Source organism: Ostrinia furnacalis, unplaced genomic scaffold (assembly GCF_004193835.3).
Source record: "Ostrinia furnacalis isolate ACB-3 unplaced genomic scaffold, ASM419383v2 OfSCF7238, whole genome shotgun sequence".
NCBI lineage: Eukaryota > Metazoa > Arthropoda > Insecta > Lepidoptera > Crambidae > Ostrinia > Ostrinia furnacalis.
The window spans coordinates 129,021-152,716 of NW_021137477.1; the positions used below are offsets into that span (position 1 = coordinate 129,021).

General features: G+C 36.4%; 2 protein-coding genes across 3 annotated transcripts; both read left to right on the forward strand.

Annotated features, from left to right (window-relative positions):
* The first annotated feature begins 387 nt into the window (after positions 1-387).
* GlcNAcase3 (beta-N-acetylglucosaminidase 3) lies at positions 388-8,505 on the forward strand. Of its 2 annotated transcripts, none has more exons than XM_028319519.1 (10): positions 388-690; positions 2,008-2,236; positions 3,828-3,940; positions 4,106-4,314; positions 4,500-4,612; positions 5,135-5,336; positions 5,419-5,545; positions 6,572-6,655; positions 7,019-7,224; positions 7,713-8,505. In XM_028319519.1, exons 1-10 carry the CDS (start codon positions 514-516, stop codon positions 7,915-7,917), a joined length of 1,665 nt encoding a protein of 554 aa, XP_028175320.1. In that variant the 5' UTR covers positions 388-513; the 3' UTR covers positions 7,918-8,505. The 2 variants fall into 2 exon arrangements, with proteins under 2 accessions (XP_028175320.1, XP_028175319.1); XM_028319518.1 differs by having other exon boundaries at positions 389-690; positions 3,828-3,949.
* A 391-nt stretch (positions 8,506-8,896) lies between these two features.
* Positions 8,897-23,683, forward strand: Dd (CTD nuclear envelope phosphatase 1-like protein dullard). Its single transcript, XM_028319515.1, has 7 exons — positions 8,897-9,162; positions 9,250-9,316; positions 9,626-9,816; positions 11,688-11,800; positions 14,236-14,351; positions 18,063-18,213; positions 19,501-23,683. Exons 1-6 carry the CDS (start codon positions 9,064-9,066, stop codon positions 18,206-18,208), a joined length of 732 nt encoding a protein of 243 aa, XP_028175316.1. The 5' UTR covers positions 8,897-9,063; the 3' UTR covers positions 18,209-18,213; positions 19,501-23,683.
* Positions 23,684-23,696: the final 13 nt, after the last annotated feature.

Here is a 23,696-nt window from a genome sequence, read left to right on the forward strand (position 1 = left end):
GTTAGTAAATTAATGTAGATATATTAATTTTATCGATGCATACACATCACTATTAGCTATACCATAGACAACTTGTAGACCATCGATGACAAAAAGATAGTGTTAGGATAAAAATGTACTTTATCGGTTTTCTATTTCTTTTTATAATTTACCGGTTTTGAAAATAAAATATATTATTATATGTATTAATAATTAAATTTAAAAAAAAACCCTTTCTGTTGCACTCCACAAAGAAAAAAATTTGTTAGGTATTTTAACGAAAATCCCGATTGCTCAGAACTTTACGTTTTTGTATTTATAGAGTTGACACTAGCGCCACGGCTGATGTCCATATTTTCCTTTTTTAGAACGCAACCCATAGCTGTCGCAACAATACCACGGACAATACTCTTGTCTTGACTGACAGTTATCAACACAGTTATAAAATCTGTCATTACAAAACCCGGGACCTCAATAAATTAAAGTTGAACAATTTAAATCATAGCACTAAAACGCTTAGACTTTTCAGTCATCATGCTTTTATATTCATTGTTAATTTGTGGATTTTGTGTATTTTACTCGTCTGCTATTTACAATAATAATCCAGGGCCGAAATATCCTCCAACAAAAGGTGAAGTTTGGCCTAAACCGCAGTATCAAAAATCGGAAAGGTATTATTTTACTGTAAATACCTCAGCGTTTAAAATAAAGGTAAGTTTTTAATTTTAAAACCGTACATAAACTTTTATTTAAGAAAATTTTGCTTGCTTATTAACAATCACCAGATAATAATAATGTATTATTCTAAGCAATAACTTTTAAAAGTTTCAAATAACACTTTTCTAAGCACAAATCTAAATAGTAAGTACCAAATAAAGTTTTATACTTTTTTAAAACGTTATTAAACCACAACAACACGGGCTTGACGAAGAATGTGCACTTCGCAAAATGCGCACTTTTGACAAGGGTTCCGCAGTCCTGACAAGGAACCCTTAATCACATCAAAGGCTTAAGAGTTTGTTTATAATATTAGTAGTAAGTATAGCAAAGTACGCATTTTGTGAAGTGCTCATTTTGTGAAGTGCTCATTTTACGTCAGACCCCAAAACGCAAGTTAAATACTTTATTTATTCCTACTAATTCGCAGTAGGTAAGTACCAGCGTTGCCAGACGTCCCGATTTTGGCGGGACGTCCCGATTTTTAAATCAAATTTAAATGTCCCGCGCGGGACAGGCTCGGTCCCGCTTTTCGGAGTGAGACACTCACTTCACCAGACTATTGTTTGAAACGCCATAATATTATTGTAAAAGAATAAAACTTTATTAATTTTTTTCTTTTTTTTATTCTAAAGACGAATTTAACGAGAGTAAATCTGATTTAAAATATTATTTTAATACATTTTATATGGCTACTTTTGCTATTCTATTGTCACGTAAACGTAATTTGAAATCAAATAAAAAGATAAATATTTGAAAACCTTCGACTATTATACGTTTTTTTAATATGTCCCACTTCTAACGGAAGAATCCCGCTATTTTCACTCAAAAAGTACCAAAGTCCCGACTTGGCGAAAAAAAACTGGCAACGCTGGTAAATACCTACCCTTTTTAAAATAATCTTTGCCATTTAGAGCAAATTTTATAAATGAGTTTTGGAATGTTTTGTTCAAATTATCGATTTTTTCGAAGAGAGGAGCCACGGGTGGAGTTGTTGACCACGGCACGTAGGTACTAGTGATGGGTAGCTAGTAGCTAGCTAACTAGGATTCACTTTCTGGTTACAGATCGTCAGTGGTTATAAAAATACAGCAGGTAAAAATAGTAGGGTAATGGTAAAGTTGGTATAAACTACACAGTTTTTCGAGTAGATAATAAGGACAACAAAGAAGAAAATCGACTAACAACGTGATTTTATGAGACTAGACTAGACAGGCTACCTATTATAAACTTGACGTTGAGCGCAGCTTTACGGAACAAGGAAGGAAAAACATTCCAATCAAAACTTTAGAGAGCTTATCTTTTTCACAGGCAACCAACCACACATGTCCAATTCTAGCAAAAGCGATAGAGAGGCACTCATTCATTATGAGAAACACATTCAATTTGGATCTAAATCGTAAACCTAAGACATCTCGTCATAGGCTCCCGAGGGAGACCAACTCTGAAGATCCTTATTATCAAGGCTTACTGAAGGAATTGGATGTTGAATTGATTTCACCATGCGAAGAATATCCTTACTTCAACATGGATGAAAGTTGTGAGTAATCTTTTTTATATTTGGATGGTTGGACAGCACTAGGCTGCTCAACAAGGGTGAACTGCATTTCAATCGTGTGCACACCGTTACAGATTACTTATGTACCTAATCGTTACATAGTAATGTCTAGTGGAACGTGACTTGTTTATTTACAGCTCTATGTTTCACTCTAGGTATCTTGTAAGTAATAGGTAATAGTAGCATCCCAATCTGCGTGAGTGAGAGAGATCCAAGACATCGATAAAAAGTTAAAGTCTAAAACACAGAACAGGCATCTTACGGAGTAGCCCCGTAATTTGAGAGACGCGTTTGATATGATCTATCTTTAGATTAGGGGGACCGCTTTGGCGGTCACTAATAGAACTATGAAAGATACTTTTTTTGTGCAGAGCGTACTTAAAAACTGAATCGGTCAGTTTAGTCCCTAAACTAGAAGCGATCACAATATCGGATCAATGATGAATTTAACATTTTCTAGAGGGGCCTTTAAGACAAACTCAAACACTAATCAACTAGGTACAGATTCAATCCTGATAAATAATGGGGTTAGCGACTTATTTTTAACTTGTGGACAACAGCTAAAAAATATTTTGATAACGAACTGCCATGCCACGGCCAGTTTGAAAGGTCGTTAGTTCATTCCCCTATATCGAACCGCTGGACTAATCAACTAGTGAACCCTCTCCTTGCACAAGGATAATATGTATAGAAGGAAGGAGAAATATAAAGAAAGTCTTGCGATGGTTTTACCTACTAAAATAAGAATAATAATTGACAATGGTACGCATTATAAATTCCGCGAAGACACGGGAGGTCCAGACCAGAATCCCGATAAATGAAAAAGAAAAACAATGTGTTGCTGACCCCAGATAACTGGGTTATCATATACCATCTACTATTACCGAATGACAAATTCTGGTCAACAAATAATATAGAAATAGCAAGATAGTTTTAAATTTATTTATTTAAAGGTATAACAGTAGTCTGTTACGTGGGGTGATTGGTTCCTATCTCCCTTTATAATAATACCAGAACACATTCCATCTATTTCTTTATTACAATGAATGTGATTAAATGGTTATTAACCATTGTTAATTATTAGCGTCCGTTTAGTCAAAGTCATTAATGTTTACCTTGGATCGTTTTCCACTTTTATTAGGTATTGAGTGGTCATCTCATACAATCTTAAAAGGGTTACGATAAGCTCACATAATTATGTATCGAACACTCATGATTTCTTACTTGAAAGAATGTACTTTCGTATTATAAATAATTTTAGACACAGGCAAATCAGATGACGGCACATCAAGGCCCGATTACCTCCAAAGTGGAGAGGAGAAGAAAATCAGATTTTGTTTCCACACCACATTTCGGCTTTGCTCAGCTTCGGTTCCAAGTCTGATTCAGAGTTATTAAAAACACAGAATAATATTATTATCCTCTTATCGCCTCTCCGCTATAGTGGAAACCGGACCTAAGATAAACACTAGCATCTCCCACTTATTATTATAATTACGTGCTATTTTGCCTGAATTGATGTGCTGTTGATTCGACTGTACCTACTCTTGTCACAGCACTTTGTGTATTTCAGATGAACTAACCATTTCAACAACAGCAAAACTTTTGAGCAGTTCTATATGGGGCATACTCAGAGGACTCGAGAGTTGGAGTCACCTGTTATACCTAACAGATGATAAGGATGGAGTAAGCATTGTAGGTATACAAGTGATTTAAAGAAAAATGTGTCTCATTAATCTACCTTCATACAAGTTACGCTGATTAATGATTTTTAGATTTTTTTAACGTTTTCATAGACATTTTTAAGACATTTTGTTTAGGATTCTTTACCTAAAATTAATAAAATTACAGGATATTTGTGTAAACAGAACGCATATTGCTGATTTTCCGCGATACGCCCACCGTGGGCTGTTACTGGACACGGGTCGGCATTTCATATCGATGTCCAACATCCTCAAGACCCTGGACGCCATGGCTATGAACAAGTTGAATGTGTTCCACTGGCATATAGTTGACGACCAAAGCTTCCCCTACCAGAGCGAGAAGTTCCCAGATCTAAGGTATCTAATTTAAAAAGGAAAGTTTTCGCTTGAGTACTAGAATCGACCGATATCTCACAAGTGTCATAGCTAGTAATTTCCATTCAGATAAGAAATAACGTACTATGATCAGAATGAACTTACGACCTTAATTAAGTGAGCTATACCTACGTTTAAGAAAGATAAGTCTTATATGAATTTTTCAGTGGCAAAGGCGCATTTGATCCATCCTTGGTGTACACCAAGGATGACATAGCGAGGGTGGTGCAGTATGCCACAGAGAGAGGCATCAGAGTGTTGCCGGAATTCGATGTCCCTGGTAAGTTACTGCAGCAAACCCAGATTGAAATATACAATAATTTACAGTAAAACTTTAAAATGAATCCCCATTGTTACAAGATACTCTTATTTAGCTTAAGTATGTATCGTATAAATATTTATCTCTCCAAGCTTCTCGATTCGCGTCGAGTGAAATAACAATTATAACTTACGCCAGCGAGTCTTATCACAATTCCATTGAACACATACTTCAATAATTGGTTAATGCGATCGATAATACTTGTAAAGTTACATTTTACTGAGTGCTGTTAGTAATCTCGTATTTAAAATGTCATTAGTTGTAAATATTAACTAAGTACTTAACTACGTTATCAAAGTTTCGTAAAGGTCTTAAAATAAAAATGTCCTATAGGTAGGCATCTAGGGATAAGGTAATACTGTACGTTACCTTTTATCCAGAACCCTGCCGAGCATTTATTATGAGACGAACTTGTTGCTAGCTCCCAACACACAACTTTTATTTGTCTCCAAGCTTATCAAAGCTTTATTGTTAACATCACAGGTCACACGAGGTCATGGGGTGAAGCTTTCCCAAACGTCTTGACAGAATGCTTCTCTGACGGCAAAATCGTTGGACTCGGTCCCATGAACCCAACCGTCAACACCACGTACAAATTGTTCCAGGAGCTTATGGAAGAAGTACAGGAGTGGTTTCCTGACAAATACTTTCATATTGGCGGTGACGAAGTGCAGTTTGATTGTTGGTAAGGGATCTTGGGGACATCCTTGATTCATGAAAAGTAAATTATTGATATTGGTTATGTTGGCTATTATTACCTACTTCAGGGAATCGAATCCAGATCTTCAACAATACATGAAAGATCACCATATGACAGCGACACAGCTCCATGCGCTCTTTATGAAGAATGTGATTCCACTTCTAGGAAATAATACGAAACCTATAGTATGGCAAGTAAGTTTCCAAATGAGTAGGGTCATGGAGGCAACAGTGACTCGGTCGGCTACAGTGGCTCAGTCATGTTTCGACCTAAAGGCATAGGTATATATATTTGTCTCTTTTACCGATTCAAAGGTCTTGGTACCCGAACACGTTTAAACCAGTTTGCTCGCCGGTCAAGTGCCGTGCGGAAGGGTGAGGGAATGTTTTTTGTTTTCGCGCCCACTAAAACATTCTAAGGTGAGTTTCGATTGTTTTCATATCTTTGTTTGTTGCTATAGGTAATAGCCGTTATATTTATCGGATAGTAGGTCTTGTATCAATTGTCTTTAATCCGAATTTTGACTTATTTGTTTTACATCTTGGTTTTTTTGATCAAATATTTACAAAATGGCGTAGAAGTACACAGTGACTCAATTTTAATACTTTTGTAGTTTATAGGAATTCAATATTTTTCTAACTTTAAATCGAATTTTGTTTTTTTATTTACAGAATGCCACGGAAAAAAACCGACAGAAAAATAGGGAAGAAATAAATAACGAAGAGATTGAGATGACTTAAGATCTTATAGGTAGCAATAAAAGTACTAAGAGTCGTGTTGAACTGTTGATTATAATAAGAATAGCTTGTGCAGTTTTGTTATTATTTCTAATAAAAAACTACGCGGAATGGGCATTTTCTTTTCATATAAATACTGCCGTACCACGTTAATACTGTGTACCACGGTAGTGAGTCAGTGTGTACACCTAGTAGTCCACAGTGGCTCAATTATCATTTTTTTGTTTTAGGTTCCTACTTTGACATAAGTAGTAAATAATGTAGAATCATGAGTGCTCAGTTACAGTTCAATAGTGTATCTAAAATGTGAGCAAATTTTAGGCCAATATTAAAGCGATATCTATTTTTATTAAGCTTCGAAAAAAAAGTGAGTCACTGTTGCCTCCCTGACCCTAATAGTCATTCCTAGATAAGCAATAATAGCTATTAATTCAAAATATAGGTCACACAATTCATTTTTAGTAGTATAATTTTCATTTTTAGGAAGTATTCGACGTTGGAGTGCCCCTATCCTCGGACACAATCATTCATGTATGGAAAAATGGATGGGTGGAGGAAATGGTCAAGGCAAGTTTTATCAGAGGGCTAGTGTGTTAGTTTTTATCAAACGCGCTCACTAGTGAGCATTGTTTTTGTACAATTTGTTATCTCATGCATTTTTTTAAAGCATTAATGGCATGTTTGCTTCCTTTTACATTCTTATTGCAAAAATGGTTTGCATTTTTCATTTGTTATAAAATGTTTATAATTTATGTCTATTTTAAATGACATAACAAAATATTATTGTCTTTTGCATTTCTTATTATTGTTAAGTTTTTCAATACAGAAAGTATAATATTTTATGAGGTATAAGAACCTATACCAATAAATAAGTAATTTATGAATAATAATTACCTACTTATTATTTATCAATCCTACTTTCATTCCTAGATACTAAAAGCAGGCCACCGTCTTATCTTCTCCGCGTCGTGGTATCTGGACCACTTGAAGACCGGCGGCGATTGGGAGGACATGTACATGGCCGACCCCCGGTTGATGGTGAACTTAGTGGACGATACGGCACCATTGGACAATATCGTCGGGGGGGAGGCTTGTATGTGGGGTGAAGTGGTCGACGACACTAATGTTATTAACAGGTGGGTAAGATTTAAGAAATAAAGCTATTTATAGCCAGTCATTATACCTAGTTAAATTACTTTAAGATCGTGCTGACAAGATTAAATTAAAACTTGATGAATTTTCGTTGCAATCTTTACATAATATGATAGTAAAAAATACAATAGCCCCGTCTATCTGTGGGCTGAGTGTGAGTTTACATCAAACGCGCTCACTAGTGAGCGCGTTTAAAAAATGTATGAAAATTTTAGTTTCTTGAAAGTTTCCCGCTAGGGGCGCTGTACAATCCGTCATTATATTTATTGTAATTTTTTGACGTGCTCACTAGTAAGCGCGTTTGAAAAAACTCACACTCAGCCCTCTGTCTGTCCGCTTATTCAATCAGCATTATCAATATCTGTAGTGATTCAAGAGGAAGGTTTATGTTACATACATTGCACTGTGCGAAGACAGGGTTAATCGCTGTAATTTTTTTTTAAAATAAAATGTTGTTTGATACCCAAAACAGGGTATGGCCAAGGACTAGTGCAGCCGCCGAACGTCTTTGGAGTGCTGGCCTCGCTTCCAATTCCCTTGAGAGGAACGTGAGGCTTAGCATCCTGGACAAGGCTCGTCATCGCATAGAAGAGCATGCCTGCCGCATGAGACGCCGAGCCATTAACGCGCAGCCTCCGAATGGACCTGGATTCTGTGTTGGAGCTAAATTATTTTAAACGCCGATTATACTTAACACACAGACGACTGCATAACAAACTGAATTCTGTATCATCTTACGTAGTGGCAATAAGAGCGAGTTTGCAAATAAAATGTGTACTCTGAAGTGTTGTAGTAGAAGTAGGTAAATTAATTTTGATAAAATATTTACCTGTTAGTTATTAGGCTAATTTAATATTATTACTTAATAAAACTATGCTATTTCCTAGGGTACTACCACAAACTCACGATTAAACCAGAAAGTTGTTTGGAGTTAACAGTATACTCAAAAATAACTGATAGTCCTTAAAATATTTATTTCTAAGCGGCATCAATGTACACATACAAATCTTTCAATTTATTTTATTTTATTTAAACTGATACTGAATGAAAACTTGTGGCTAGGCTGGATCAAACCTTTTGTATTGACTTGTGGAAATCCTTGGAGGAGGCCTTGTCTAAAAGTGGACTTCCTATAGTTGAAACCATTCCCTGGTATTACAGACTCCATTTTCGAGGAACCATTTTTGCAGTTGATAGTTGGAGATATTTAATAAATAAAATGATGATTTTATTTTATAAGATTTTAATAAAGTTTATCTTTGTTTGAATGATTTATTGACTATTATTTTCATTTCTTAATATGTAGTTTAAAGGTGTTATAATATCATAATTATTACGAAACGGTTCCTTTTTCCCCCACATTGGGATCGAACCAGGAACCTCTGTAGCCACTAGACCACAGAGACTGAAGTCTTGGTTAAATTAAACGTTCCGCTAATGTAAATCAAAATTGATGAATAATCAACTTCGATTACCATACTGTAAATCCTTTTCATGCTAAAACCAAAGCGCCATCTGCGATTTGTTCACACTCTTTTTAGAACTGAAATCTGGCGTGTGATGCTTATCTGTGGAAATCTTATAGAAACCGGTAATTATGAAATTAAAAACAGCCCTATTGCCATAAACAAAATGAAAGGAAATTCTCTATTTTGTTTATGGTTTGTGAATTGGGTCGATTATGTCATGGCGGGTTAGATGTTTTCGGCAGTTAATTTTTGTTGAATTTGTTTTGAATTACGCCGTCAATGACCTCGTTTCAACCGCTGTTGTTTAACATTAAGCGTATTTATATATTCGTGACCGTTTCATAAACTGTTCAAATGCTGAAACAATTGCAAATGGGCCTTCGCACGTTCATGCTTCTCGCATCTAAAGTATGGAGTTGTTTTTGTTATATGTTTAAGAAGCAATATCGAGCGGTAAATATACATTACAGTGTTTACAATGCTGTGCATATTTTGGTTTCTACGCAGATGTAAAAAGGCTCACGTGGTGTTCGTTTTCAGTTGGCGCAATATCAATCTGTCAAATATGAAATCTATCCACTGTCCCCGGTATCTCGACACAGGCTGAGTAAGTTATTCGTATTTATCAATAAGAGTTGCTATAACCAAGCTAACATCCTGTTTACAACCACTTCTGCTGCATCTGTCCTGTATAAATTGTCTATAGTCACGCTGATAATGAGGTTTCCTTATTGATAAAACTATAGGTACCTATTTGGTGTGTGAAAGTGACTATTATTATTACTTTACCACCTACTTTCACGTTCAGCTATAAACCACATTTTTAACTTAATTAGATTCTTATTAGAATTCTGCTGTAAACTAACATATTTTTATTCAAGCACTTGTACAGCTTATTAAATGTTTTAATTTTCAGGTTTAGTTAAAAGAAAAATGCTGGTATTAGATTTAGATGAGACACTAATTCATTCGCACCATGATGCGATGCTACGACCGACGGTGAAGCCTGGCACACCTCCAGATTTTGTCCTGAAAGTGACGATTGACAAACATCCGGTCAGATTTTTTGTTCATAAGAGGCCTCATGTGGATTATTTCTTGGATATAGTAAGTAGAATTTTATAACAAGTATAAATTTTTGGAACATGTTACATTCAAGTTAACGATTGCAATGCGCTGTTTTGCACATAAAATATGTACACATGGCTTCTAGTGTGTGGACTCAGTCAGAATATTGTCCAATCCGATTTTGTCTTGCTTTTGCTTGAGAAAAATCAGTGCCTTATTACATTTCTATCAGTTATTTTTATGCAGAACAAGGCAGGTATTTGATTGAAATCACACTGAGATGCTGTCTATTCACCATCAAATGTCAATGTACTAGATTTGTCTAAAATGTAGATCTAGATTTCAGATTATAATTAATACTTAGGTAAAGTCTGGTCGCCGAGCATGTAGAATTTCGTCCTATGTCCCCAAGCTACCCCCTTATCGCTCGCGCGTAATTATATTGCTGTCGCGCTCGCACACTCACTGCGGCCGCACGTCGGACAGTCGTCGACTTTAGACCCTTTCACCACAGAAAAAACTCATAATAATCAACCAACAGAAAAATAGCAGACTAAAGGCTGCTTGCCCTACTATTATACATTTATTAAAATTTAATCATTGTGGTAAGGATTATTACCAGCAGGAGGTCTTTGTTCAGCAGTGGAAGTCCATTGGCTGAAAGTTTAAAAATTCTAGACTGGCTTAATAAAAGTTATTTCATACTTCTACACATGGTTTTATGTGAGAAATATCATCTGGTTGTTACAATTACCAAAAATAATCTCCCATAACCATGTGTGGCACATATGGTACACTTAATACTTATGAATAATGTATGTACTTAAAATCTAACCAGTCCATGTGATAGTGCTAGGAATATGTAATATGTTAAGTAGCTATTTGCTGAGTTTTAGGTCCAGAACAGACGGTGAAACGCAACTGCAACGAAAATGATTCCTTAATTTTGCTTATGAGATGCTTAAGAGGGCTTTCTCATGGCGTATCCACACACAGGCGGCCCGGCCGGCGGCCAACCCGGCGGTCGTGCATCTTTTACTGGCAAGGCAGACTGAAAGCCGGCGGCATGTGTGAATACGCCATCATTTAGGCGTCAGACGCGATGTTGATATCTACTACGACAGGCATCCGCTACTGTCGCGCTTCTGACGCCCTATTGTAAAAGCGGTCTTAGGCGGTTATCACACTGCGCCGCCGCTATATGAAAATAAAAAATCCGCCGCGGACGCGTTGTCAGTGTGAAGTGCCGCGCGTGTTTTCTATACAAACTGAGGTACTTGCATACAATGATTAAATCTGTCACCCCGCGGCGGAGCGCGGCGCAGTGTGATAACCGCCTTATGCCCGTTTTAACCATCAATCCCTAATTTTTCGTTACCCCTATGGTAACACATAACAGGAATTTTGTTTTCTAAGGGGTGACTTAAAAATTAGGGATTGATGGTGAAAAAGGGCATTAGAATCGTCTTTTTTCATTGCTATGACCTATGAGTTTTGAATTCTTCTTCTTCTTCTTTTCGTGTCGACAACAAACCTACACAGTGTCAGCCCAAAACTCCGCCACAAGAGTGGCGTTGTCAGTAGCACTCATGGGGCACACTGAAAACCAGCGCCGTGGCCTTCGTCACCGTGGGCCACGGCATATGCTGAGTGGGGTCCCGTTGCAGTGGGCATCTTGTTGGTGAATGGGTGGCACTGCTCAGTTTACTCTTGTTTTTATTTTTTTCTTCTTTTATTATTATGTGCCACTGTCATGTCTATGTAATTGCCTGTATTTGTGTGATGTCCATTGTAATAAATGTATCTTTCTTTCTTTCTTTCTTTCTTTCTTCATCAAATCCTCCTGAGTGCAGTTGAGTTTTGAATATGATTGGATTATTATTTATTGATCCCATTGTATTGTCCCTTAGGTGTCTCAGTGGTACGAGCTGGTGGTGTTCACAGCCTCGATGGAGATATATGGCGCGGCGGTCGCCGACAAACTGGACAACGGCCGGGGGATTCTGCGGCGACGGTTCTACAGGTACTACTTATTAATTTGAACCTTGTTAAATAAAAAAAATACTTGGAGCCAAAGCACATGATGCGTTGCGACGGCGATGCGGCGTTAGAGCGGTTTCTGTCGTTACATAGAAATAGAAATGTTTTTTATTAGGAAAAGATTAGTGATCGGCCGACTATGGTCTTTGCCGACTAACCGACTAGCCGACTAATTGGTTTTCAAATTGCCGACTAGTCGGCCGACTAATCGGCAATGCCGATCATTCTAATACCTACTTGTCCGAAGAATAATATCTAGATTTCTCTAAGAAATAAGAATATCTAGATTTCTAAAGAGATAAAATTAAATATAATTTCTTGAGAAATGAGATTTCTTTAATATGAGAAAAAATAAAAAGCAACATTACAATTGCCTAACAGTTCGACGGCGGAGAGGTCAGAGGAGGTGACAATATGATCGCCTCCTGCTGGGTTAGGTTCCTGCACGGTGATGTTCAGCGAGCTGGGGGCGTGGGGGTACCCCCCCCCCCGCCTGCATAGCACGGACTACCACCACCGTCAATAGGCAGGGCTCGTCATACAGGTGGGCAATTGCCGGGATGGACTGTGAGTCTATGATAGTTGATGGCTTTGTCCAGATTTCCATAGTTCTTCACACTAAGGCGATCGACGGAGCTCAGCGGCTATTATTTATGTGGGTATTCCTCATCTTTCCGATGAGAGGAGCCCCACATAATTTACCACTTCCCCGTAGGATAGGTATGCAGTTCCATGCATATTTTCCCCGAAAAAAAGTCATAATTTTTATATGGACAAATTACATAAACTTTACACATTTTTGATAATTTCCTAGGAATTTTAACTAATCTTAACTTTATATGAATTTAGACTGATTGTCAAAGTTTTAAATCTGGTGAAACCACTTTATCCTGATTTTTTGCAGTCAAAAGTGGTTTAGATAAACGCCCTTGGTCTACCTCATAATCATCTTGGTGATTATGAGTTTTATTCGTTTACACATTTCATTTTTTAATGCGCCGATTATAATCCCCATATTTTGCCGAATAGTCGTCACTAGTCGGCCGACTACAAATGATGCCGAATAGTCGGCTTTCCCGACTAGTCGGCTACTAGTCGGGCCATCTCTAGAAAAGATACAGCTTTTAGTCTACACACAACCTGAATAAAATGTATTTTCAAATCATTAATTTATTGGCATGAATGAACCAAAATCAGAATCCCCAAAATAAAAATTATAGTATAATCTAATCTTCAATCAAAACCCATCCTTATTACCAAACTAGCTTTGTTCCCTGTTGGCATTGGAGCGTCAACAATACATTGAAATTTATGTCATTAATTCACGATTGCGAATACTAATAACTGATGGCGCAGCGCAGGTAAACTGCGCGAAATTTATCAAGACATAGTGTGAACGCACATTTTCAGTTAATTTCGCCGTGTGTCGCCCATACTTCGGTGCGCGTGTTCGCGTTTCTGTTAGATCAATTTCCCGCATAGTGTACCTGCCCCATGAAATTGTGGTTACAAGTTAACTTGCACGTGCGTTTCTTGTTTACCTGTGTGACCTTGATACAGTGATAAAGTAATAAAAGGGACAAGTCACGAACGCCGCATTCGTAAATTTATCGTTTCGCGCAATACGACTTTGTGGAATTGCCGTTTGTACGGTTTATATTTCACGGAAAGGAGACACGCGATCACACGATTTTGGCGATAGAGTTATCGTTAGATTTGCTTTATCATAATGTTATATTATCTAATATCTATAGATAATGACATTATTTATTTACGTATGTCATTGTGTGTACAAGAGAAAGTAAAATCGTGAGTTGTAGCATGCTACATTTTTGCATTGAGGTTGAAAGTTAAATTTTATTATTTTTTAATACAGGCTGTGTCAAAAAGGCTCAAGCTTTGTCTCAAGCCAAAAAAAGCCTGTTTGGACCACTGCTGATAATTTTCTAAAAGCGTTTCTTAAGACGTCAAACGTCAGCGAGACTTCAGATTAGCTACAGATTTATTTATATGCTCTGTCGCGTCATAATCGGCCGTTTGCGCGAAGTCGGCCGTTTGGTGTAGTGATTCGAAACGGACTACTATTCCGGAGGTAGCGGGTTCGATTCCCGCACAGTACAAACATTTGTGTGCATGAACATATCTGTTCGTATTGGACTGGGTGTTTTCTATGTATAATAAGTATGTATTTACAAAAACAAAAATATTTAAGTATGTTTATATCCGTTGTCTAGTACTCATAGTACAAGCTTTGCTTAGTTTGGGACTAGAAGCGCAGTGTAAAATCAAGTAAAATGTCCAAGGATATTTAAGGATATTTATAATATGCCAATGTCACCGCTCCAGTGCCGCTCCCATACCTCAGGCACTAACTGAGCTAATTACTAGACTTATAAATAAAAAAACGCTTTTTTCCAGACAACACTGCACCGCGGAACACGGGTCGTACACCAAGAACCTGTCGTCGATATGTGACGACCTCAACAGGGTCTTCATTCTGGACAACTCGCCCGGGGCCTACCGGGACTTTCCAGGTATGTTATTTAAACAAATTGAGACTTTAATACAATGGGCAAAAAAGTTAATTCTAAACAATACATTGATATATCGAGACAAATACAAATTAATTATTTATTTATTACAGCTTTACATTCCACATAACAGTTGTATTTCATTAATCTGTATTTCCTTTCTTTGTGGTCCCACTTGGATAAAAACCCATCCATCGTTTTCTACCTTTCCCTGCCGTTGGCTATGTGCATTAAATTTTTCCCTGCCTTGTTTGTTATGTCATTATCTTTTTTTCGGCCGCCCTACGTTTTTTCTACCGACAAATACCAATAAACCCTTTTAAATTCATGATTTTTTAACCATTTTTATGCAGGAAACCCTGTATATGTTCTAATTTTCAGACCCACACACACACACATTCACTACACTCCACACTCGCTACACTCTACTCCCACTACACTAACACTCACTAAACCTCACAAGTTCCTAGTAGATTTTGTCTTTTTTTTGTAAAATTTTTAGTTATTGTTAAATTTTTTTGCTTTTTTCTTAATTTGGATGTACTTTATAAAATTATGTAAGTATTGTTTCTTGGAGGAGGGCGTTGATCCCTGCGACACAGTTTTATACTTCTGCAGGGGTCATCGTTTTTTCATGTATTATGTACCCTTGTACTACTATACGAAAATAAATATAAAACGGCGAGAAATCACTGAACAGGTGAAAGAAAAAGATTGTGCTACCAATAACAATATAACCAGTTATTGTTCAAATATTATGTACAATGTTATCTAATATTCACTGATAAATAAGTCAAAACTCCACACGATAACATCTCAGTGAAGCCTTATCAACTTTGTGTACATATTTTGTTAATCTTGTTAAAGGCGTTTTCGTATAAAATATGTTACTGATATAATTTTGATGGTCAATGTTTTTGTACTTATGATTTTAAAGTCATTTACGGAGTACAGCACATTGAGCTAAATACTGTGAAATATTCTAAATAGAGTTGGGTGTAGTAGTAGTAGCTGTAGATCCTGGCTACACAAGAGTTGCAGTGGTGGGAATAGTCCCGTTAGTAGTGAGAGCCTCAATTCGCTTGTACCGTTTCAGACAACGCGATCCCAATCAAATTACAGGAGTGCTACTCCGAAACGCTGTTTACGTAGTTTCGGGTCTATCTGTCACCGTCGCTCATGCTGGCACCTCGCTTTGCGTGAGAGGTATGGCAACATTCGAAACTTCGGGTAACGTTTTTCGGGGTAGACCCGCAGTTGTAGTATCACAGTCCAGATCGACTGAATTGCACCATATTGCGTAGTAGTAAAAGTCCCAATAGGGTATTTTACTCCATGTAAGAAAAAGTATAAAAATGCATGTCTAATAGATTTCATAAAAACTAAACGGGAAACGCTGATATTTTTACATAAAAGTGCAAATAGAATTTTTAAATTCACTTAAAAGGTTTTTTTAAAAAACGCATCTCTTTAATCTGTTCTTCAAATGTCTAAAACGCCATCCGCCATGACGGATCCGCAGTGACATCACTCCGTTAGTAAACAAGTAGATTTTGGCTTGATTTATGTGTAAAATATTGAATTTGTTTGTGATAATATCACGTTAACGGACTTTTAAGTTTTATTTTATTAAAATGGCGTCATGGAAGACGGTTTTGTGAAAGCAGAAAGTTAAAGTAAAGTTAAAGAAACTAACGGAGTGACGTCACAAGCCGAGTCAGCATGGCGGCTAGCGTTTCCGCGCGAAAAGTCAAAATCATATTTACACTCAAGTTTTTAAGTCATATACAGGGTGTTACTTAACACCCTGTATAGGCTTTTAAAATTAAAATTCCACTGGTTGTCGCGTAGTGGGAAATTAATAAATAATCAACACTAGCGTACACAGATAAAATTACGGTTTATTTACTTTTACAAAAAAATATGAGGGCGGGGTTCGAATGCCCGACTGTGGGTATGCTTTCGCGGTCCGTGACTTCCCTGGCGAGGGCGACCGAAGGTAGATGGTGGCCGTAGGTGCTGGACGTAGTCGCTGTCAGCTGGAGGCGCCTTGGATCTCGAGCCGCAGATGGTACGCGTTTGCCTCCGCGTTAGTCCCGAAATTCGATCCCTGGGAATGAACATTCCAGCTTAAGCCACTTCCGGTCTCAACATCCGGAGACTGCAATCATCGTCAAACCAAGCCAAGAAAGTCGAGCCTAAGTAAGTAGGATAGCAGGCGAAGTGGCGATGAATGCAATCAGATCGGAGTTTACAAACACAGCATAATCAAAATGAAGTAAACAATATTATGATTTATTATTAGGTAGGTACGCCAAATGCTTTAAATTAACAATTTGTATGAATAATTACGCCAATAGCGAATAATTACTAACTGATCTCTGCTAAAGGAATTTGCGACATAATTAGGTTTTCAACAAAGCTGGATAGATAGGCACTAACTAATCGCAACTTGTAGTTACATTATCTGCTTAAAACTAAAGCGAAAGAAGAAATACTTGTTCATCACTTACCCTATCGGGGATGTATTCACTACACAGTTTTATCGTACTTATTTATGAAACGACTACTAGTTTTATTGTACTTTATAAGTTTGTATTTAGTGCATTTGCACTACACACTATAAATTATTTGAAATGGAATCGGCGCGGCGGCGATAGGCAGGTACGCGGCCGTACTTTTCAAGTTGGTTTGTCGAAATGAAGCCGGGGAGACGTGCCCCGGCCGTCGATTTTTAAAGGTCAAACGGCCTTAGGCACCGCCCATTAAAATCATACGATGTTTTTGACCAATGCCCAGACGCAATAAAGGATTGAAGAGAAAGCTGCTTAGGGTCCCGCGCGACCGATAAACGAACCATTAGCAAGGTCACTGTAAGTTGATTTATTTTATTTTAAGCTAGTTTTAAGTGATTTATGTAATTATTTGTTTTGTAAATGTTATTTATTTAGTGATAAGAATAAAATCTTGTTTACAGTTTTTTGTTGTTTTAGGTATTTGATAGTTTTAGTTATTTTTATTCATTATTATGTTAATTCAATTATATTTTATTCGTACAAAAATCAATAAATGTAATTATGTGACGTATAACGTTACATGGTTCATTATAACCTTAGGATTGATTTACAACATACACTGGTCATCATAAAAATCGACTCTCCCGCGACAAGCACTTTCAAACGTATGCATCCCCACTTCCCACCAATATTACTATACTATAATATATTACCATTTAAAAGCCTAGTTCTAAACTTCATTTCATTAAAGGAAAGGTTTTTACCCCAAAAATGTGTCTGTAGAAGAATCCAGTCACCTCTTCAAAAAATAGGTAGTTACGCTTGAGCCAACTTTTATGGCTATAAAACTGTTAAGTTGGGATTAATCGCTATCCATCTGTTAAAGAGGACACGTGAGATCATTATTTGGTTTTATAACCATAAAAATTGGTCTAATTGATCCCAGAGGTGAGCCCAAAGTGATGTCTTTTTTCAAGTTTTTCAAGTCACATTGTATATGTTAACCGTTTATTACGAAATTAAATGTGTTTTTCTTTAAGGATATTTATTGGGCTTTCAAATAACACCAATATTGTTGGGGCACCATGATTGTGTCAGTAGAAACGAGTTTTCCTGTAAAACGTAGGTGGGCCGATTTTTGTGATGACCAGTGTATTTCAAAAAAAGGTGTAAGACCCTATTCGCTCGTTCGTTCCAGACAACGCGATCCCCATCAAGTCGTGGTTCTCGGACCCGTTAGACGTGGCGCTGCTCAACCTGCTGCCGGTGCTGGACGCGCTGCGGTTCACGCACGACGTGCGCTCCGTGCTGTCGCGCAACCTGCACCTGCACCGCCTCTGGTAGCCCCGGTGAGTGTCGTGAATAATAATAAGTACTACGTTCGTTCGTTTCAGCCAAATGACGTCCACTGCTGGACAAAGGCCTCCTCCAAGGTTTTCCACAATGCACGGTCCGCATGTCGGTCTGTCGGTTTCCACAATGCACGGTCGCGGGAAGAGCCTGGATGCGGACAGCGCAGGACCGTTCATTGTGGAAAACCTTGGGGGAGGCCTTTGTCCAGCAGTGGACGTCATTTGGCTGAAACAACAACAACAACAACGGTCCGCATCTAGGCTCTTCCCTGCCCACGCTACGTCTTCCAGCCCGTGGTCGCCACTCGAGAACTTTTCTGCCCCAACAGAAGTTTACTTCGCGAAGGTATTTAAAAAAATGTATGCTCAATGTCATTAACAATATGGTGTAATTTAGCTTGTCTCAAGAGTCAAGCACCATTTTGTTGACAAACGTCAGTGATCGGCACTGCGCCGAAGCTATAGGGCTGACTTCGGTAAAATGATGTGACGTGAGGTGCCAAACTGCGGAAAATGGCGGAGGAAATACATGATTTAGCATGAATTATCATGAATAATATTAACTACTTATTTACCTCCCAGTGTCTTGAGGCAACTTAAAAAAGTACATTCTGTGTTTGCCAAAATGGCGAAACTCAAATAGGCACAAAAATATGACAGCCAGTCCAGTGTGTAATAATACAAGTAGTCCGTTAGCGCTGAGTGTACTATAGATCTACGCTTAACTTAGTCAGTGGCTAAGATATGGGTATGGCACGGGAGAGTGTTTTTGTCAGCGAGACGTCAGATTTGTATGCTGTCACGTCATAATATTGTGTCAACACCATCCCTCCTACACCTGGAGAGACTACTGGTGACCTGCAGCGCCGCCGGTGACGAGTGATCGCGATTTGGAATCTATCTGCTGCACGTAATGCCGGCTGTACACTCGCCGAGAGCCCACGAGACAAGCCGAGTGCGAGAGTGTATAGGGAAGCTCTCGCTACCTCGTCGGGTGTCTCTATTGCTCCCGTGTTCGCACATGGGGCTGTCTCGCGAGACATTCAAACGAATTTGGGTGAGAGCTCTCGGACGAGACTGACGATAGTGTACAGCTGGCATAATGGTTGCTGCTATACTTATACAGGCCGGCATTGTCTGGTCGTTGCTTTGAACGGAGGGCACATCGATATTAAGAATCCCTGCAGGCCACACATTTTTTGTCGTTCGATAGTTGAATCTTTTTTTTCATCACTCAAAATAATGTAATGTATTTATTTCAATATTTTTTCTTTTTTGTTTCAGATGATAACTGGCTTTTGTACAAAATAAGGACGCCACAGGCCTCCTGAACTTATTTATTATTATTTTTTCACTTGTTAGGCCGTTCAGCGCTTATTCAAATATACATATAGATATAAATATAGTTAAAGTTTTTTAAGTTTTGTTTTTTACGTAAACAAGTGATTACGCGTGTATAGACTTGCGTATAGAGTTACCTACAAATGTAGGGGAAGGCGTTTTTAAATGCGCCGTCTTGTCATCCAATTAGGTAAGTGGAACAATAATTTTGTTGGTATTCGTGGCTTCAAAACGTATTTTGACTGTTCTATAGAGTAATTGACATTGTAAAATTTAAATTACCTTCTACCAATATCTTTGAAAACCCTTCCAGTTATTGCAGTCACGAATAATGCTCAGTCGGATGGTCGTCTCTTTCAAATGTCAAATAACTGAGAAAGAGTACGCAACTACCCTGCTCAGCTGTATGGAAATGTATAATACATAGGGTTGTCTCTACACAGATTTAAAACAAAAAATTTGATGTTATCGCCGAAGTATTAGTACCTCAAAGAAGTATTAAAAATAATTAAATGTATGACAAAATTAATACTCATGTTAATTAAACGTAATAAATAAACTAGTATTATATTATAACTACTTGATTTTATTTATGAGTACAGTTGTTACAAAATTCATTAATTAGATATCATCGTCGTGTTATAAAAGTAAACACATTTTATAAACATTTACATTTTATATTGGTTTTGGTGTTCATTCTTAATAATAATATAATATTTCCAACGAAAACTAGTTAATAAATGTTTTTTTTTTACTTTATTAAAGTAAATAATTTTAAGACAAGTATCTCGACAGAAATATGCAGGCAACACAGTATACATGACAATAATACGAATAGTAATTGGATAGAGACAACCCTGTATTGATCGAATGAAACAGTGATAGAATCTATCTATCCTTATCCAGCATAACACTAACAGACGTGATACCCACCAAAATGCAACGCAATATAATAGTACCTACCTTCAGTTAAATAAAACAAATATTTAAAATATTCCTGCTAAGTCAACTGCATTATGTTTACAGTTCGCATATTTTTGTTGAAATCGACAAATTGTTGAGATATTTACACTTTAAATTAATTGGGCAATGTGTTCTAGCACATGTATCTTTTTTAAAAGGTGTCATCTCAGGGTAAAAAAAACTCAAGATTTGTGTTGGAAAAAAATATGCTTAACAACCCAACTTATCTTACAGTGAAGAATTAGTTTCTATATAACATTGTATTAATAATCGCGGTCAGTTAGAAGAGTGGTTTGCCCATTTTTAAGCGTCACAGTTGATCTCTTAGTTTTAAATATATTTTAATGTCTACAAGAAATACAACGCCACAAAAATATCGGATACCAATTGAAAAAAATAGCAAAAATCAGAAATGAAAAGTTCCTTTCGTTTTCATCCAGTCTTAAGTAAAGGGTTTTATTTATTTGAAAATCGGCAAATCACTAAGGCCTATCTCCCTCTATGTAGGTATAATGTAATATTTTTTGTCATTATACCGACATACACACCTCCTTCTTGATAGCAGTCTTGGATACACTATAACAAATGTTGCTCAACAAATAATATTTGTTGAGCGACATTTGTGACGCACACATAATATTATGTGTGTGATGTTGGCGAATTTTGTCCCATGTTTCCCAGACTTTGAAGAAAGAGGTGAGGGGTTTCAGAGTTGGGTAGGCCCAAATCGTGCACTATAACTTAAAATACAACAAAACAGGTTAATGACAATAGGGTAACTCTCCATTGTGTACAAATAAAGAACTCCGTTGCAAAGTCATTTCGTTTTCTAATAAATGTTACAGTTGTGTAATACTTGCGTTTGTAAAGTTTCAGAATTAATTTTATTTCAAAATACCATAATGATCCATACCGACATCAATATTGGGTCATGACTGATGAGCTATACGAATTATTTAGAAACTAAATTACTATACAAAGATGTTCAATATTTTGTTTAAAGTGGATTTGTGTTCTCTAATATTCTTATAAAACATTTATTGGCAAACGAAATGCAAAATTACAGAGTTTTATTGAACTTGTTACAGACTTATGTGGAGAATATTCACCCAGTTTTAGTATCTAGTTAATTTTCTAATTAATTCGTGTGTATTTCTGTTGAATCGTTAGAGAAATGAATGTTCTTTTAAAACCAAATAGTTGGAATAAATATAGTCTTTAGGATATACTTGAAATAATTATGTATAAATTGTATTTCCGGCTACTAAACTGTCCATATTACTTATATTAGATTTGCATTTTATTTCTATAATTGCATAAAAGTACTTATTGAAATCTATGTTATATTGTTGCAAATATTTCAGTCATAATCTTAGTTTTATTTAATTTAGGTAAATTGTAGCAATAAATTCTTGTAGAATAAAAGTCACACTTTTTTAAACAACAAAAACATGGAAACTTTTTTATATTAAAGACAAAAAATAAGCATGGGCAGTTTAGTCACAAAGCTAGGAACTCTTAGAAAGCGCTGATGAAGTGAAAACAGTATGTACTTGGTAAGATTTTTCTAAAATAAATCTAGTACTGAATAATAAAATATTAGCTTAGATAATTATAATGGATTGGTCATTCATGCCAGTGATTATTTGATACGCAACTGTACAAAAACATATACGTACTTGTAAAAAATGATAATAAATTATCAACATACGGTGGTCACTTCGTCTAGTGTAAATATAGTCCTTTATTGTTAGTTCCTAAAATTGTGAGTGGCGATTACTCACGTTTTACGAATTTTCTATGTTTTGTATATAAAACTGGACTTCCTTATTTTATAATTTTAGGTTTCGCAATTAAATAATTTCGACCGGGATTTCACTAAGACCACGTGACGGAGTTTAGCAATGTTAGTAACAGAAGAAAAACCAAAATAAGTAGTTGAACAGCCCACAATTACATTTTTCGCACATAAATATCTCACACAGAGATATAAAATTTAATACTGCATGACCCAAATTCAGAAGTTGTTTTCTAATTTCATAAATCGAAGACAATCTGGTTTTCCTACTCCCTCGAGAAATACATGGATTTTGATTTAACACCTGTCACAGAAATCATGCAAGTAAGATTTCATTTGTTTTAGTGACGTCCCGGTCAAAGAGAAAAGGAAAATGTACTGCAATCATGCTGTTTCTCATATGTTACATGTAAATAATTAACAAGTAGGCATATCAAAATGTTCCACTGTTGAAATTCACAGGGTGATTTCATTACGAAGTGAGATTAAAGGTAATTTGTGTTTGTTACAATACCTATGGTGATAAATAACTTACCATTTAATGGTGTCTCAAATTATATAAATTATTTTTTAATTTCTGAATTGGTTTAGTCAAAATTATTAATAGGATTCACACTTATTACCTATTTTGAATGTGTTAATTTTAATTTTACCTTTGTCTTTAATTTGGTCGAATTCATTTAGCAAATAGTTTTAGTTTAAAGCATCTGTAAAATCTAAGGAAAGGGTAACTAATTGTACCTGACTTCGTATTTGAGACACCTATATTATAATGATTATGTATGAACCATATGCAAAATATTCACAAAACGCATAGCACAATGATAACTATCGAATCAAGCTGAATTCATTATTTTTTCTAAAAAAATATTCTAATCATTTTCTGTTGAAATACCATGTACCTACATAAAATGTATTTGCAGATGACGGAAGGGCCGGTAGGACTTTATATTCAAATTCAAACAATGTTAATTAGACTTCTTTTCAATGTGTATGGATTACGAAATATTTCAACTATTGTACCCTTAACCGACTGAATACATTGGTTGAATATGAAAAGCATTTCTAACTCCGTATGTTTGTTATTGTTTTTCAAGTTCGAAATAATAACTTAAGAAGACATTACAGATGCAATCTTTTTCAATGTTAAGTCAGGTAAAAATAGTGATAAATAAAATAACTGTGAAAAATAATGCTAAAACTTTAGTTGAAATATTTCAAATGTCTGAAAGATGTATTGTTGACCATAGTAAGGACATTCGAAGGCGGCTACTGACGCCAAAAATTGTATAATTGTGGTCTCAACTGGTTGTTCAAAGTTCAAAATGCGATTTGTAATATAGCAATATTAAATCGATTTCAGAATTTACTTGTTTAA